The sequence below is a fragment of the Pseudomyrmex gracilis genome, unplaced genomic scaffold (genome assembly GCF_002006095.1).
Source record: "Pseudomyrmex gracilis isolate BER0280 unplaced genomic scaffold, ASM200609v1 scaffold_212, whole genome shotgun sequence".
Classification (NCBI taxonomy): Eukaryota; Metazoa; Arthropoda; class Insecta; order Hymenoptera; family Formicidae; genus Pseudomyrmex; species Pseudomyrmex gracilis.
Window position 1 is genome coordinate 161,091 of NW_018020796.1, and position 17,006 is coordinate 178,096.

General features: G+C 39.4%; 3 protein-coding genes across 6 annotated transcripts; 1 reads left to right on the plus strand and 2 right to left on the minus strand.

Annotated features, from left to right (window-relative positions):
• Window positions 1–273: 273 nt before the first annotated feature.
• On the minus strand, window positions 274–10,345 carry LOC109858530 (general transcription factor 3C polypeptide 1). 3 transcript variants are annotated; one of them, XM_020435886.1, is made up of 13 exons: window positions 10,086–10,345; window positions 9,692–9,885; window positions 8,464–9,355; window positions 7,422–8,286; window positions 6,420–7,290; window positions 6,164–6,289; window positions 5,259–5,537; window positions 4,234–5,163; window positions 2,608–4,149; window positions 1,796–2,454; window positions 1,436–1,628; window positions 1,141–1,237; window positions 274–1,065 (listed from the first exon to the last, which is right to left on the minus strand). In XM_020435886.1, exons 1-13 carry the CDS (start codon window positions 10,165–10,167, stop codon window positions 944–946), a joined length of 6,852 nt encoding a protein of 2,283 aa, XP_020291475.1. In that variant the 5' UTR covers window positions 10,168–10,345; the 3' UTR covers window positions 274–943. The 3 variants fall into 3 exon arrangements, with proteins under 3 accessions (XP_020291475.1, XP_020291474.1, XP_020291476.1); XM_020435885.1 differs by having other exon boundaries at window positions 6,044–6,289; XM_020435887.1 differs by lacking the exon at window positions 10,086–10,345 and having other exon boundaries at window positions 6,044–6,289; window positions 8,464–9,351; window positions 9,692–9,771.
• Window positions 10,346–10,943: 598 nt separating this feature from the next.
• LOC109858533 (protein CNPPD1) lies at window positions 10,944–13,077 on the plus strand. The gene is made up of 6 exons (XM_020435895.1): window positions 10,944–11,035; window positions 11,167–11,288; window positions 11,409–11,502; window positions 11,600–11,805; window positions 11,893–12,021; window positions 12,119–13,077. Exons 2-6 carry the CDS (start codon window positions 11,244–11,246, stop codon window positions 12,893–12,895), a joined length of 1,251 nt encoding a protein of 416 aa, XP_020291484.1. The 5' UTR covers window positions 10,944–11,035; window positions 11,167–11,243; the 3' UTR covers window positions 12,896–13,077.
• A 297-nt stretch (window positions 13,078–13,374) lies between these two features.
• On the minus strand, window positions 13,375–16,439 carry LOC109858534. 2 transcript variants are annotated; one of them, XM_020435897.1, is made up of 6 exons: window positions 15,847–16,439; window positions 15,580–15,705; window positions 14,468–14,494; window positions 14,316–14,383; window positions 14,051–14,254; window positions 13,375–13,786 (listed from the first exon to the last, which is right to left on the minus strand). In XM_020435897.1, exons 1-6 carry the CDS (start codon window positions 16,202–16,204, stop codon window positions 13,703–13,705), a joined length of 867 nt encoding a protein of 288 aa, XP_020291486.1. In that variant the 5' UTR covers window positions 16,205–16,439; the 3' UTR covers window positions 13,375–13,702. The 2 variants fall into 2 exon arrangements, with proteins under 2 accessions (XP_020291486.1, XP_020291485.1); XM_020435896.1 differs by having other exon boundaries at window positions 14,468–14,509.
• Window positions 16,440–17,006: the final 567 nt, after the last annotated feature.

Genomic DNA, 17,006 nt, shown 5'->3' on the forward strand with positions numbered 1-17,006 from the left:
AAAGTCTTAGAGCTGTCTTGCGCGCGTAACACAGCTGGGAGAAGCTTAATATAACAGCATGTACTAACATACATATATTAAAAATGTATATCGTGCGAAGCGCGCCGGGCTGTCCTATTCACGTAAGACAGCCCGACGTAAGCTTATTCGCGGATCTTTGTTAATTATAAGATCTCGGTAATTATTGCGAATCTAGCAAAATGGTACAGGACTTATCGACACAGTTTTACTCCTTCTACCCGTCTACGAGAGATGTTACACCAATTCTGGGACACCCTGTATATGATTGCACATATTATATAGTATATAAATATATACATATTATATATGTATATGTATATAGTAAAGGCGCAAAACGTAAATCATTCATCACCTTCAAACGCTTATAAACTCGCAAAATTTATTATATCCTCGACAATTTGTTATTTAGGATTTTTGTCTTAAAATGATCTCGGAAACACGTCATTTTGAGTAACGGCCGTGAATTTGTGAACGTCCCTATAACAATGTGTGCAAAAGTACCTCTCGTATAATGCTTCTCCAATTACAATTACATACATGTATATACGTTCATTTTTTACTTAGCTAATATCACAGCCTTGTATATTACATTGGCGCACCTACTAGTGTAGAAAACATTTTTTTACAAATTGCAAGATTTTCTACCGGAAGAAACATATAAATACAAAATTTGATAAGGGAAACTTTTTTGTATAAAATACGAATCAGCATATTCGATAAGCTTATTATAAATGTTAAACAAACTCTGTTGTTTTGTACTTGTGTGAATCACGGTAACGTTGTGCAGCATATTTTGCGACAGTCTGCACAAAGATTCGTAAAAACATGTTTTATGTTCGTGAGACACGTGATGTGAGACATTCATTAAAAGTTACAGGATAAGAGTGCGGCTAGAAAGCGCGTTCGCACGCGCGTAAAAAAATTACGGTATAAAATCCGTGCTGTACGTTCTTGTGCTCAAAAATGTACTGAACCTCAGGATAGCGGTTGTCGTAGGTTCCAGCATCACTTCGTCATCGGAGGACCAGGCAACTGTGTCCGCAGCTAAAAACAAAAAACGAACAATTAATTTTGTTTAAACTTGAGAATTTTCAATTGATGCGACAACAGTTTACGTACTTAAATTACTGATCTTAACCTCAGCCGGCGGAGAAAATAATGTAACACGTGTCTTTTTCAAGTGTTTGCTCTCCAAACAACCCAGTTTGATTAGTATCTGCAAAGAAGAAAAAAAACACTTTCATTAAATATAAAACATACGTGACACTAGTTTTTAGTTCAGCAAGTTATACAGAAATCACGCGCAGAGTTGTGCGCGCACAACAGTTTATACCTAATATTTAAAAAGGAAACAAAAATATCGAGAGATATTTATTAATTTGCAAATGTGCAAATAGTTGAAACAACAACAAACCTCAACCAGCTCGCGCGTGTGAAAAGGTTGCAGGGCGGGACTAAATCTAGTTTGTACTTTAGTCATGAGAAGTCCGGGATGAAGCAAGCAATAACTCAGGACCGCTCCCAGCATGCGATCCAGCACCTTGCGATTCAGCAAGCCGTCTATACGAATCCACGGCTTTGTCACTACTGTTATGTCCTCATACCTCCTAAACAACAAACGATATTCATTATCTATAGTCTGTAAGAAACGAATTTCTCTTTTGCTTCTTACAATTGACTATTATTTAACTGCACAACACCCTACAATATTGGTTCATAATCACCGAGTCATTACACAACTTCGAATTTCTCTTTTCTTTTGATATATACGTACGTGAAGTCCAATTGCTGCGTGGGTTTGTACAAATCCTCTTCCGGAGACAAACACGCTCTGTACTTGTATATTCTTCTACTTGTACGTGTGACCTTCTCTTTACCAGTCTCGCTTTCTTTCTTATCCTCTTCCCTATTATTTAAAACATTAAATCCATTATCCATTTCTTCGTCGTGTATTTTGCACTTTTCTTCGTTCCGTTTCGTTTCAATGTCCGCTTCAATTATGTGATTAACGTTATTCACATTGTGACTCCGCTTCGCTTCAGTGTCCATTTCAAGTACGTGGTTTTCGCTATTCTCTCCGTTTTGTTTTGTTTCAATGTCCATTTCAACCAAGTGGTTTTCGCCATTTTCTTCGCCATTTTGTTTCGTTTCAATATTTATTTCGGCTACGTGGTTCTCACTGTTCTCTTTGTTCCGTTCCGTTTCAATGGTCGTTTTTTTGTGATACATCGTCGCGTATATGCTGTCCTTAAACGACACCAAGGACTCTTGTTCGTGGCGATTTATCTTGTAGGAGTGAGTCAACCAAGGGTCTACATATTGATAATGAATGTAACGTGAATTGGTGACGCCAGAACGCAAAAATACACGATTTTCAATCAGGAGCGAAACAACTTTGTACAAATCCTCTCCTTGCTCGTCAAAGAACTTGTCCTGCAAGAAAAACAAAGTCTATACAATGTAAAAGAAAAAAAAAAGAAATCTTATAGTTACCACCATTATATATACCGTCCTATATCAGTCAAATTGGACGTGGCTCTGTTGGAAAATAAAATTATATAGACACGTTAAATTCCAATAACTTACCAGTAATTCATGCGAACTGACTCCCATTTCTTTTTTCTCTTGGACAAAATCGTGCACCGCGTCGATATATTTAAGCTCGATTTCCGACATTTCCTCCCTCGTTCTCATTTGCTCCTTACAGTTCTTGTAAGAAATGCCGTTTCTCGGAAAAATGGCGTATTTATTCAACTTGGTGAGAAGATTGTTGATACTCTCAATTCTAAGCGGCACAAGTTGACTGGGTATTGAGTAATTTCTGAACCTTTCAACGTCGTTTGACTCAATCAGCGACGAGGTCTTCAATTTGTAAAACATTCTGAAGGTATTGACCACAAAGTACTCGTGCGCGTGATGGCTGTCGGTTACCGTGAAATTGTTCAGATCTTTCTTCAATCTCAGCATTGCTATTCTGGTGTACTTCTTCTGAGCATCGCTCGCGTCGAGTTTGCTGTAAAAATTGAAGTAACTCGCTTCGGGCAGCACGTTATTTATTATCTCGTTAACGCGTCGAGGCGCCGAGGTCAGATTGATCGCGTTGTCCAACTGCGTCGAAGAAGTTGACGCCGTTTCTTCATTCACTTCTTCATTCAATTCTACCTTCAAAGACTCGAGAGGTTCGCAAAGTTTTACGTTTAAGTCTTTTCCGAAACTTTCGAGATCCTCGCACGAATCCATTTCCTCGTCCACGTAATCTATATTGATGCACTCCTCGGAATTTCGCCGTATTCTCTTTGCGAACGGCTCGTCGCCGTCCATCGAATCTTCTTCGATATCGATATGTCTCTTTCTCGAGGAACAATTTGCTTCTTTAGTTTGTTCGTCGGCGCTGGAATGATCTTTCGAGGTCGATTCTTCAAGCTCGATCTTTCGATTACTTGATGTTTTCTCTGTGTCAGTTTCACTAAACCGACATCTCTTTGTCGATTTTCTTTTGTCACATTTCTCGACCACATGAGGCATCTTCGGAGGAATCGTTTCTTCAGAATTGTCATCCCCGAGAAGTCTCTTCCTGTTTGAAGAATCTTTCCGCGTTCCACGCGTTTCAATTTCCGAAACCTCGACATTCTCAGCGTCTGGATTTTCGTATTTGAAGCGGTAGAGTCTCTTCAAAATATCCTGATACTTCTGTGCTACCTTGAAGTAAGTCTCGCCCTGATATCTCGCGTCCAGCATAATCACCTGATCCGGCAATTCCATGTCGAAGTCGATTTGATTGTTCGCGAGAAGATCGTGCAAAACGATGGTCATGCCGCCGGAAAGCGTCCGAATCTCAGCACCAGCAAACACTTCTTCCTCGTGCAAGGGAACGTCTTTAAGTCCCGAATACCACTCGAGTAATTTCGCGTAAATGTCATAGGCTTCTTTAAACACTTCGTAAGGCCATTTTGTTTGGAATTTGTATATGTAATTTAGACTTAATTGGTACTGCGAGCTGCTCATCGGCATGTAGTTACCAAACTTCTTCACTGACGACAAGTGATGTTTCTTCACAGTCACTATGTGGTCTGATCTGATCTTGGTCATTGCTTGTCTCAGCAGAGTCTCTGGATAATGTTGATATACCTTTAAAAAAAAAAAATAAATAAATTATCAATGAATATTAAATAATGTAAAGTGGAGCGCATTTGTACAGTAGTTGTATCTTACCTTGAAAAGTTGATAGGACCAACAACGTCTGTCTTTTCCGCAGCACATGGAACTGTGTATGATAGAATTGATGACTGCCGAATAAATATCATTCACGTTTCGCACGTCCTTTGTTAAATCCTCGTTATGATGTTTTGCCGGATAGACCACTTCGAAGAGAAGATTGAACTCTTGCGCAGTCTTCGGCATTGCCGCGTGCTTCTTCGGTTTGATCTCCGCGATGTTGTAATATTTCTTTATGATGTAGCCGACAAGTTCTTTAAAAACTTCCGTAATTTGCTTCTCGAATTCCGCCGAATTCGCGCACTCATCCTTCAGTTTGCTCACCACGCCGCCGTATTGTTTGTTGACAAATCTGTCCTGCTTGATCTCCTCGACACCCAGCGCAACGTAATTCGCGGTACGCGGCTGCTTCATCATGTACAGTATACGGCGTTGACAAGCGCGCGAGGTCTTGTTGTACGAGTTGTAGGAGAACGTCCGCAACACGTCACGCACCGCTATAAACCCGATCACCTGTTTGCGCGGATTCGGCGATAGATACTTCATCGCTACCTTGCACACCAACAGAATATTGTCCTCGTGCGAATCCCAATCCACCCGCAACTTGTTCATTCGTTGCATCGCCTGGTAATCGTCCTCGTCGTATTTGAGACGCGGTTGAACGCTCCTCTTGCGCGGCATCATTCGCCGCACAAAGGATTTCTGTTTGCCGGATTGACACGACCTCAAGAGCTCGTTTCTCCGTCCAAATTCGTTGAAATGATCGAACACCTTCTTTCGCAGTTCGTGCGCGCTAATATTAGACGACGGCTTATTAGGCGATACGGTAACTTTCTTCAGACTGTCGTACTTAATCGGCTTCGCTTGTATCTTCGACAAGTGCAGATCACGTTGTCCCATTGTAGACTGTGCAGCAACATTCTTGGTCTGATATAATGTGATTTATAAAAAGAATTTTAGTGACGAGTATACGTTTTATCGGTAATTAAAAAATAAAACAAGAACAAAAATGCCAAATTTACCTGGTGAGAAGTGTTATAATTGGACGACCAATTCCAGTTGCGTTTTAGATGCGCGAAAAAAGCTGAATCAATACCGGCCGCTCCTTTACGATCTCCGGGAACGGTACCGGTATCTCTCTCCGGAGCCTCCTCCGCGTTACGCGCCGCAACCGCCTCTATCATGGCAGTTTTCTTGGTAATATCCTCAAGCAGGATGTCCTTGCCGTGCATCACACATCTCCCGCCCAGCGGCGTATTGACACATATCGTCCACATGTCGTACCAATATTTTTCAACAACCTGTGTAAGATATGGTATAAGAAATATACAAGATATCCGCTCAGTGGTCTCGCGGCCTGAGTGCAGGGGTTGCGAACTCGGAGGTCTCGAGTTCGAATCCCCGCTTATCACCTAAGGATTTTTTTTCCCGGGTCGGTTCCCCTTCAACCGAGTTTATCGGTTGATCGGCGAACTAAATCGAGCCTCCAAAAATTAATTCGGGTGTAATCCCCGAATTAATTCCCCTCCCACAAGGCGATCACAAGTCACACAACATCTCGCCCCCCAACAAAGCCCCCCGACACATATAGGCAACGCCTACTGTGAAAGACGGCCGTGTATCGCGTGGTAACAGAATAGTGTGCACAATCTCCCCCCCCCCGTTACGTTCAAAAAATAAAATAAACTAGTAGAATGGCGTATGGGCACTGATGGCCCCCTAGCCGTTACCAAATCAAACCAAGAAATATACAAATACGTGTCACATCCCTATAATGGAATAAAACAGTAATTAACTGTAACAATACCTGTGTGCAATCAAAGTAATATGTGGTCGAGGGATACTCTTTCTCCTCGATCTGGTGATAACCAGGCGCGGAAGAAACCGTATCCATCAGTTCCGTGCGTCGATTTATGTAAATAAACACCTGGTCTTTGTCCTTCAGCCGCTGCGGGCCGAATTGCACCAAACCGATGTAGCCTAATCTTATTATAGTATCGTGGATGCTGAATATGTATTTCCGTGAGTACAGGAGAATGCTCCGAATAGACATCTGACGATTAAACAATTAACAAATAAATTTATATTGCAAACCAATAGCGTTAACAAAGCACAATCTACAAATGACTAAAAAATCCTTGTACACAATTTGAGCTTACATTTACAAAATAAAACTCACATACCGGTAGATTCTTGACGAGATAGTGCTTCCTGATCGGATGATTTAAGTAGTGGTACAATTCTGGTATATCGAACGCGATGTTGTGCACTTTAACGAACATCGACAAAGGAATTCCGAGCAGAACATCACACATTAACGCCCAACCGTCAGGCCATCCGTTGTGCTTCGGCAAAGGTGGAAGAAACATCTTCCAGTTTACTTCGGTGCTGTAAATGGTGCTGAATTCCTTGGCAAGACTGTCGTCGATTTGAAAACCGCTGGATCTAAGAATTTGCAGCTGTTCCTCCTGAGATAACTTGGGCGTTCCTGGATGATCGTAAACCAGATAGAAAAGCAGAATGTGCATCGTCTGCAGCCTGATGCACTTTGGACTGAGACCGTAGCGCTTGCCAGCTTTGGGATCGTACTTCAAGTTCAACATGTCCTTAGACTCTTTCGCAGACTTGGATAAATCTTGCAATCGCTCTTTGGAATCTTTAGGTTCTATCGACTTGCCTCTCTTACTCTTGGTGGCAAGCATCTTCATTTTTTTTTCAATTATCTTTGCTTTGTGAGACGCTAGCACACAGAACTTGTATTTCGCCTGCTCAATAGCCGATTTGATCACGGTGTGATTAATATCGAGTTTTGGATCACAGATGAAAGTCAAATTTTTCTCACGCCCGTTCGCGCTCAAGGTCAGCTTAATGGTCTTTACCAGATTATCCGCGGCGAGTTTCAGCAGCAGTCTGATGAGAGATTTCTTGTCTATCTTCTTGTGATATCCCTCTTTCCTCTCCTCCTTGTAAATCATTCTCAAGAGTTTCATCGTATCGTCGATTACTTGGTGCTCTTTCACCGCTTCGATAATCATATTAGCACGTCGCAACATCCTGTGACAACAGTTGAGTTAGTTTCCCAAAGTTTTTATTAAAACACAAATGTAAAAAAAAAAAAAAAAACTAACGTTTCATATTTTCGCGTAATGTATTCATAGATTTTTTTATACGGTATGTGCACAAACCTGGCTGAAATGTTATGGCGATTTTTTCCCTTATTATTCTTGCTTTCAAAAACTTCCTTAAAGCTGAACGCTTTGCCAACTCCTTTCCCGACAAAAACAGGTTTCTGCGCTATTTCTGTCAAATTGATCTTTATACTGTTGTAAAGCAACGATGTCTTGGGATCTTCCGCGAACTTTTGCACGTCTGCAGATGGAGCTTTTTGCTTTTCCTTATCATCTTGAGAATTTTGTGGTTTTGTTGATGTAGAATTCGACAACGTGCGTTCAGACGAAGCGTCGGAAGAACATATGTTATCTTTCTTCCGATCATCTTTCGAATTCTGTATTTTTCGCGACGTAAACCTCAATGACGTACACTTGTATTTAGACCGAAACTTTGACCATCGATACTTGTGCAAAATACTGTTAACAGTGTTGAATAAACTTTTTAACTCCGTGATCTTTCTCTCATTATAACGCGTATCTTCATCATTGTCTTTATCTTTGTCTTCGTTTACAACCGGTGTTGCATTATCGATCTGATCAACGCGATCATTCGAACAAGACGCCTGATCGTTTGTTGATTCGTCTTTCGGTTTTTCGAAAATCTCATTTTTCACTTGCAACGGTTCGTCAATCTTCAGATTATTCTCGTTCTCTCGTTCGCTGGCTGCTTTCTCGGTGAGCAAATCCTTAATTTTGTGCATCTCCTTGTTGTATTGCTTGCTCATATTACTGTTTTTCTCAAACTTTTGCGATACATATTTTGTGATCCTCTGACGGCCCACGTCATGCATATACGTTGCAATAATGTTACTTTTCATTAAATTTCTCAGTGTCGACCTGGATTGTAGTTTGGTAAGACCCATTTTCTTTCCCAATTTACCTGCGGGATAATATCAACAATTAGAAAAAAAAAAAACAAATTCACTTATTTTATGCGTTAAGACAACATTTTATATTTGATTATTGTACAACGTCACATGTAAATTAAAACAAATAATTTCTGTTTTGAAAAACTGTCAAGAAAATAATTTGTAAAAAAAACGTAGAATACACTAACCTTGAGATATACCTTCCATTTCACTTTTCTCTATAATATCGTTTGTCTGCTTTAAGTAAGATACGTTAAACTTGTGATGAGACACATCCAAGTAAACGTTATTTTCTTCGTCATCTTTGTCTTCTCTGTTCCATATCTCGTTGACATTAATGTCCTGATGCAGCATCTTCACCACCCTAATCATCTTTTCTCTTGAAGAATCGTTCTTCATTTGCCACTCGTTGGGCGCAGCATTGGGATACATTTCCCTATACGGCACAAACTCGTCCGACTTTATGATTTTTTGGAAGAACGAAGTCTTGAACAACTTCTTCATAATTTGTTCAAGACCAAGTTTTCTCTTGATCTCCTCGTACTCGGCTGTGCCGTTAGGTTTGGATTTTAGAATTTCAATCACCTTTTCCGCCAGATACATCAATTTAGATTTCTGCTCCACGTAAAAACGCGGCAGATGTACCAAGCTGCCGCTTCCGCAATAGGTGCCGCTTTTCTGATAGTGAACTTGCTTTGTGATCAGCTTATGCTGAAGCAGACTCTTTCGGTGATAAAACAATTTCTTTGGATCCAATTTGAGAGCGGTTAAACTAAGCTTGCCCTGAGTCACCTCGCCATGGTAGCGAGATCTTCCGACTCTCTCCAAAAAGCAGTAATGCATGAGCGTCAATTCTAACGTTGGACTTACAGTGTTGCCCACTAAAGCTCGCATTCTAACTTGCTGAGAAGCCACTATCACCAATTTCATTCCATACTTTTCTATCGCCTCATCCAGATTCAAATTGTTTATCTCATCTCTGATATTCTTTCTTGTGTAATATGTAGAGCAAGAACCTCTGTCGCCTGTTTTACGATCCTGAATAGGACAATGTGGATAAATGTCTGGTGGAATATCTGGCTGAAATAAAGAAGACAAAAGATTTTTATTTGTGATAAATTAAAAAAGATATTTGTAATCTGTAGAAATAAGGAAAAATTATTGGGGAAAATTTTCAAATCAGGTTCAATACAAGTATATGTGCACTATCCTTGTGCAATCCGATAGAGGATCGGAAGTCCTCTCCTATAACACAACTGGTTTGGCATATCATGGAGGTTTTAGTGGATATACCTCTTCAAGAAAGTTCCACGTAACCTGTCTCATGAAGTCGAGATATCCACATAAAGGATTCTCTCCATATAAAAAGAAAACAAAAAAAAAAGCAAATGTGCACTATATCCTTAACATACTCACTGGTTCATATATGATGCCAAAATCAGGATGCACATGATCGTAACGATTGAACAAAACAAGTGGTTCTCTTGGTGTTTCTAATTCGTAAAATGAAAAGTGTTTCACTTTTTTGCATATTAACCATACTTGATCCATGAAACCCTTGGGAAGTGGCAACGGATCATTAAATCTTGCTGCTAATCGTAGCCATAACGCTAAAAAAAAAATAACATACATACAAAATTGACAATAGTGTAAAATGTACTTTTCTTATAAAAAAATATAAATATTTTTATAGCAATTTTCTGCGTAGTAACTTATGCCAATTTATTTGGCAAGTTCCGAAATATTTTATATTTACATTAATAAAAATAGTATTATTATTATTCAAATCAATATTATACATGACATATACCTTGCAAAGTAATACCGTCTAACCCTTCCAAGGCAATTTCATCAATGATTGATGCGATTAAATCCGTCGACTGACAAGTCATATTCACTAGTTTGTATAATTAACGATAATTTAACGATATTCGATAACTGCGTTGAATATTTAATTAATAAGTATTTACACTCTATCTTGTCAATTTTGTATGCAATTTGCATATATTTTATAATACAAGACGTTACGGTACACGTGCAAACTACTGCAAGTCGTGCAGACCAACACACTTTTAGACAACTTTAAGGCGTAATTCATTAAGTTTGTTCGCGTCGCATGCCCCAACGTGCTCCTACTCGCATCAACGCGCTCTAACAGCGAATTCGGTAGGCTGCACCATGGATATAAAAACTGCGCTACACTTGATTCAATTAGAGAAGAGAATTTTACTTGCGCATAGGAGAAGCGGGCAGAGTGTAGGGATAGTGTTGCGTGCGGGATTGGCGGGACACTTGCTAACAGCCAATGGCTGTGGAGTGAGGAGACTTTTTTGTAGGAGAAGTGCGCGAAACACGAACCCGTTTTTGTCCGTCGAAATTCTCTTCTCTATTTGAATCGAGTGTAGAGAGCCTCTCACAGCAGAGGTATGTTCCAAAATTCTACCTTGATTACTAAAATGATATATTTCACGTCACGTGTACTATAGTTTTCGGTTACCAAGGTAAGATTTTGGAACGTACTCCTGGACTGCGGTCCGTTTCATGCTTAAGCGCACATTTATCCATAGTATACGTGACATATACTATAGATAAATGCGCGATTAAGCATGAAACGGACCGCAGCCCTGGTGTGGACTTTTTTCAGACGCGGGTTGCAAGAGATCTTACGGAATTGACCAATCACGTTGGTCACGTCAGTCAATCAAAAGCGATTACTACACATTCTCGTATGACCGTAGCCGCTCTCATTCTTCTCTCTGGGTATGTTCATAACCTAGATTATTGCGCACATCACGCGCTTCGAAATTACGTTTCAATTTGAGTTTTGCTTGGAAATTCACGATTTTACAAAATTTTATATCGCGTAAATCTTAAAAGTGATTTTTTTTTAGACATTGAATTTAATTGTCACGTTTATAATACCAGAACTGTAAATAAGTTGTACGCTGTACTTGGTGGGTATTTAATAATGGCAAACAGCTGGCAAGGCACGAAAGGCCCAGCAAATTCGAAGGTATATCCGTCATACGTATCTTCAATGTGTGATTTTATAATTATTTTCTAAAACTTTTTTAGATATCAAATGGTAATAAACATTCTCTTCATGGTTTTTTTCTTCACATTTCTGTTGCAGGATCTGGAACATACGGAGTTTTTGAATCATATAAAGAAGTCGTTGTACTATTCTAAATTACCACAGATTAATTGTCTAAGTTTGCCAGTTACTGGTCAGTACTTTGAAACTCAAAGAGATATCACTGTGCAAAAATTGTATTGTGAATTTTAATTTTAAGGACAAAATTCATAAACATTGATTTTTTTCAGAATTAGCAGCGGAGTTATTTTCAGAAGTAAAACACGGTTACTCTTTGGAGAAACTCGATGTGGAGGAAGCGAGTAGAATTTCTAGAAACGCGTGTGTCTCTCCTTGTTCGCTTGTACTGGCTCTGCTGTACATTGAAAGATTAAAGAACTGTAACTCCGAGTACCTTCAGCAAGTAGCACCGTCTGAGCTATTCTTAGTCTCTCTGGTAGGTTTGCCATCATCATCATTATTACTCAATTTTTTATTTCTACAAATAATTTGAATATTGAAAGATATTGTAACGATACCATAGATGGTGGCTAGTAAGTTTTTGCACGATGACGGCGAAGAGGATGAGGTTTTCAACAAGGAGTGGGCGAATTCCGGACAAGTGACTATATCGCGAATGAACAAATTGGAGAAGGAATTTCTCGCTGCAATTGTAAGCGTCATAGTTTTCAGAAAAAAAAAAAAAAAAAACGTTCAGACTGTATCCGTTTCTCGCGTAATTTTAAGACGTTCAACATTTATGACAACAGGATTGGATGGTGTTTGTGCAACAGCAAGACTTCTGGGAGAGATTGGAACAGCTGGAAAAAGACGTGGCGTATCGAGAAGTGCAAAAACGAGGATGGTGTTCCTATACGGAGTTGAGCTGTTTGATAAATACTGTCCAGCTTATTGAAATCGCGCGAACCATAATAAACGTCTCCTCGATCTGTCTGGCGACGTACGCCGCTGGCTTAGCGACTCTTTTGGGTTCCACTCTGGTCGCTCACTTCGTTGTGCAAAGTTGTTTGGGAACGTCGTTTGGTTCGAGACAGCCGGCAAATCTACGAGCAAATCTCACGTCGACTGATTTACCTGAACCACTGATAAACGTGCAGTCTCAGAAAATCGAGAACGCAATACCCGTCTCGTTGATCTGCGACGAGAGCGTTGTGGATTGTTTGGGCGCAGAATCCGTGGAAACCGATATTGACAATAATGACAATGTAGCCAGCTGGCAATGGTGGCTAAACTCGATGATGATTTGGTTGCCCGAGTACAGCACTTCGGAAAGCGACATCGAGGTCACGAATTTTACCGACAATTGGTGCGTCAACAACCCTGATTTCTCGTCCAATTCGTCGACGGCCGCGAAGATAGGAAAGATGGAGAAGATAGGAAAAACGGAGGATTTTGCACCGGAGGATTATCGTCGCAACGTGAACTGGAAGGAAACGGCGTCGATCTGGTTTATGCAAGACTGGCGACAATCGCACCAGCTGCATCACGAAAGTTTTTTTCGATTACCAGCAAAGTTTTATTATTAGCTTGTGATGTAACAGCTTTAACGCACGGTTAGAGAGCTTTTCGGAAAATGTATACATATATATATATATATACACACACACACACACATAAATATCTATATTTTTTGTACTAACTTTTTGCGATGTAACATTAGGCGGATACTAACAAAAACGCATTCTTCCAATAAATGTTCGGTGCTTTATTTTTTTGCAAACGTTCTTTTCGTTTTACATCTAAAACTGACGCGGATACGCGTCATTTCGTTGTTAAAATTCAGAGGGTGAGTCTCACAAGAAAAAAATTTGTATTATTAATTTCTTTGAGTACGATAAACTTATTTTTTGCGTTTAGTGGCCTACGGATTCGTTAAACACACACCGAATTGTTTCGCAAGAAGCGAAAGTTTTTTTTTTATTTTTTTTTTTTTTATTTTTTTTTTATTTTTTTTAATTCGATTAGCTTAAAATTAATAGAATTTGTACTGGAGTTAATATCACAATGAGAATTTTACATAAGCCTCGTTATTTTTCGATCGTTAACAACAACTGTATGTTACACATGTACTAGATTTTTTTTTTTTTTCTAACTATTTGTATGCATTCTATACATTTTATACAATAGATGCAATATTCTCGCTAATGTGACAAAAATGGTATTATGGCGACAGATGAACAATAAATCATAGGTTTATAGCCGTCGTGTGTAAAGCGCTTGTTACTGTTGTGATACTTTGCGAACTATTTCACATAATTTGTTATTTTTATTACATTTTTTTTTGTTTTTAATACTTAAAGTCGACTTTGTTCTTCGGCCGCTTTCCAGGTAATTCAGCTAATGGCGCGGTAAAGCGCGGCTATCGGTATAGGTGTCATACCAAGCAAACATCCAATCGTAACTCCAATAACTCGACCCTGTGTTTTGAAAGAAAGAAAAAAAAAAAAAAACGCTGTTATAAAATGCAATAAAAACAAATTTTATTTATCTCACATTGTAAACAATTTATCACGGGATCGTAATTTATTTTCAAACTTTTTCGACGTCTTTTCGAGAATTTGTAATCTGAGCTGTGAAAATTGTGACGTAAAAAAAAAAAAATCTTCAAAATATACACAGTTTTGTGGAAATAGATTTTTGTTTTTTTTTTTTTTACAAAAAAAATACGAATGCGCACGTACTATGTTTGCAGCTATCCGTGCTCTGGGTAGATTCAGCTGCGCAGGTGTCAACTTGGGCCCTTCGAAGCCGACTTTTTGCGCGAACATCTCGACGTAATGTACCGAGCCGATTCCAATGACATCGGACACCGTGTTACCCAGCGCAGCCGCTGCCATTGTCGAGATCGGAAATCTTCTGTTCAACATCGACTCGATTTGATCGCCCTGAAATGTCGTTCGTAAAAGTCGATACGCAGGGAACAATGAAAACCCGTAAGATACGTACGGCAACGATCATGATGAAGTTGTCGAGAAAACCGAATCCAACAAACGGGATCGCGTTCGCAATAGCGACTGCAACAACACAGTGAACGTTTAAGATATTCATTCACAATCCGTGACAATGAAACATCGTATATTACGAAAGTAATCACGTACCTAGCACCATATCTTTCGTAGTTGGTTCTGGAACGGTTTCAACTGCAATAAAAAAAAATGTGGATATAAATCCACAAGTCGTCATTTTAAGCGGGAATTAATGTTATGCAATTGTGTAGAAACAAGCACTAAAAGCTACAAAGCACGTTTATTCTACTACTCGTTTATACTTTAATATCGCCTGTAGAAAACTTATCGTAGAAAAAGTTGAGAGAAGTCATGTGTTCTTCAATAAAAAAAAAAAAAAAACAAACGTTCTGGAGAAAAGGAAAGAAGAAACGTTTTTACAAAGAAACAAATTAACGTGAGAGTTGTTGAATAATTATTGCTCCAGACAATAAATTGGAAATTTTTATTTACCAATAGTATCGAGAGTTAAAAAAGAAGAAGAGAATAGAAAAAAATCTTTATAAAAACAAAAAAGCTGTAACTAAACAATCTTTTAACAAATTGATGTGAAAACAATTATTTTGTCCGAGATAACAATAACGATTACTTAATAAATAAAAAATAAGCGTGAAATATTGAAAAAACAAACAAACAAACAAAAATCTTTTGGGAAACAGACTTAGTTTCCACAGTGGAAGAAAGAAAATTAGAAGGAAGAAACTTTTTGTAAAAGTGTCCAAATTAATTACCTAACTGTGGCACTGTGGTTGACCGTGAAACATCCAAAAAGTTGTGTCAGAATAGGAGGAACAAGCACAAGAGAGAAAGAGAGAGAGAGAGAGTTAGTGTAATTAGAGAAGAAGAAAGAAAGAGAAAAAAAAAAAAACTATAAACTGAGAAACAGAGAACAAGAGTTCAACTTACATAATAACATCCATGGAGATCGCATTGCGGGAAAAAGATTCCATTATATCCAAAGATACCATTAAATTACAGTCGAGGATGTTAATTTTATTTTGCGAGATCTATAGGTAATATAAATCTAAGTTAATGTTCATAAAATTTTTATGAACTTTGACAAACTGTGTTAAAAAAAATCGTATTTTTAGAGATTATTTTGATAGAATTCTGTGTTGCGCTTATTTCCTTTGTAGCAGTCTCTCTCAGACGAGCCAACAAAACGAACAATACGTGTAACAACTATATAAACAAAATGTTCTTACCGTACTTGCGATCTAACCAGTCATCCGGTACGGGGCAGTAAGTCCCCGTAGGATCCACCTCACCCAGTGACGGTAGTTTGCTGGGTCTACCGAACTTGCTTCTCCATCGAATAGCTGCCAATTGACCTGATAAGAAAAAACACACAGGAGAGAGAAGTGATGTCAATATCAATATCTTCTTCGTGATGTTCTAACTAAGTCAAGTGTTCACTCTCTCGATGGTGCAAAATGGGGTACAACACACAAGAGCTTTTTACAAAGCGTTACCTTCAAAACCAGCCTTGTCTTCCTCGGACTTGAACTCTTTGAGGGCAGCCAAAAAGAGAGCGCGTTCCTCCGAGGTGAGCTTAGACGTCAATTCCTTCGCCTGTTGCTTTGTCAGAGCCTCGGCGATCTCCTCGGAAGAGATCCTCGGAATCTTCGTCGAGGAAGAGAACATCCTGCAGCTCTCGCAATACTGGCTCGGGACTCGCGAAATCACGCAAGATGAAACGGGGTACCAGCACGACAACATGTTGAACAATCTGTCGCGACTCGAGTAATACGACCGTTTGTTGAATCGCGCGATCTCTCTCGAAATCATCTCGAATCCTCGCCGATTCAACGCGCTCGCCGACACGCACATCCTACGAGAGACTCGGAGATGAGTTCGAGATTCGGATTCTTCGATGAAAATTTCACGGAATGGAAAATTTTTTCTCCCAATTTGCGAAGTTGTTATTCTCTCAAGTGGACAGCCACTTGAGAATATCTGACGCGATTCGATAAAAACGTCAGAGAACACTCACGGCTCTCAAGGACTCGTGATTCACCAACTGTCACGAACGCGTGATGTCACAGAATGTGTCAGAATGCTTTCGAGCAGACGATTTTCTCGTAGCGGTAACTCCTCCTGTGCGCGCGCGTCTTCAGATTGGTAGCTCTGCCATGAAAAACCCTACTCATCGAATGGAATAGTCTTCTCTTTGGACTGACCAATCAGAATACACAGATACATTTTGGTCTTTTGCTCTGATTGACCAATCATATCGATGTAGACATAGATATTTCACAAATGTTACCAGAAATCGATTGGCTGCGTTCAGCAAGAACAAGCTGCTTCGCAAGCAATCGAACCTGATTAGCTCTTAAGGGTCGTCTACAGTGGAGAGTTGTAGGCCGTAACAGTAAGAAATTGACAAATCACAATCGATTATTCTTCTGTACTTTGTCTGTGATTGGTCAATTTCTTACGACTTAAAGCTTACGATAGTATTGTAGAACAGGCCTACGCGACTACATTGTGCAGTTGTTAAATTTAGTTCCATTTTACCAACAAGACTTTTCAGAGAGCGCCACAAATGCTGGTACCACCGGATCCCATACAATTTATATGGCAGTTTGGTGCAGTGATGCTAGATTTGCCCCGCACTCGCGCATGCGCAGAG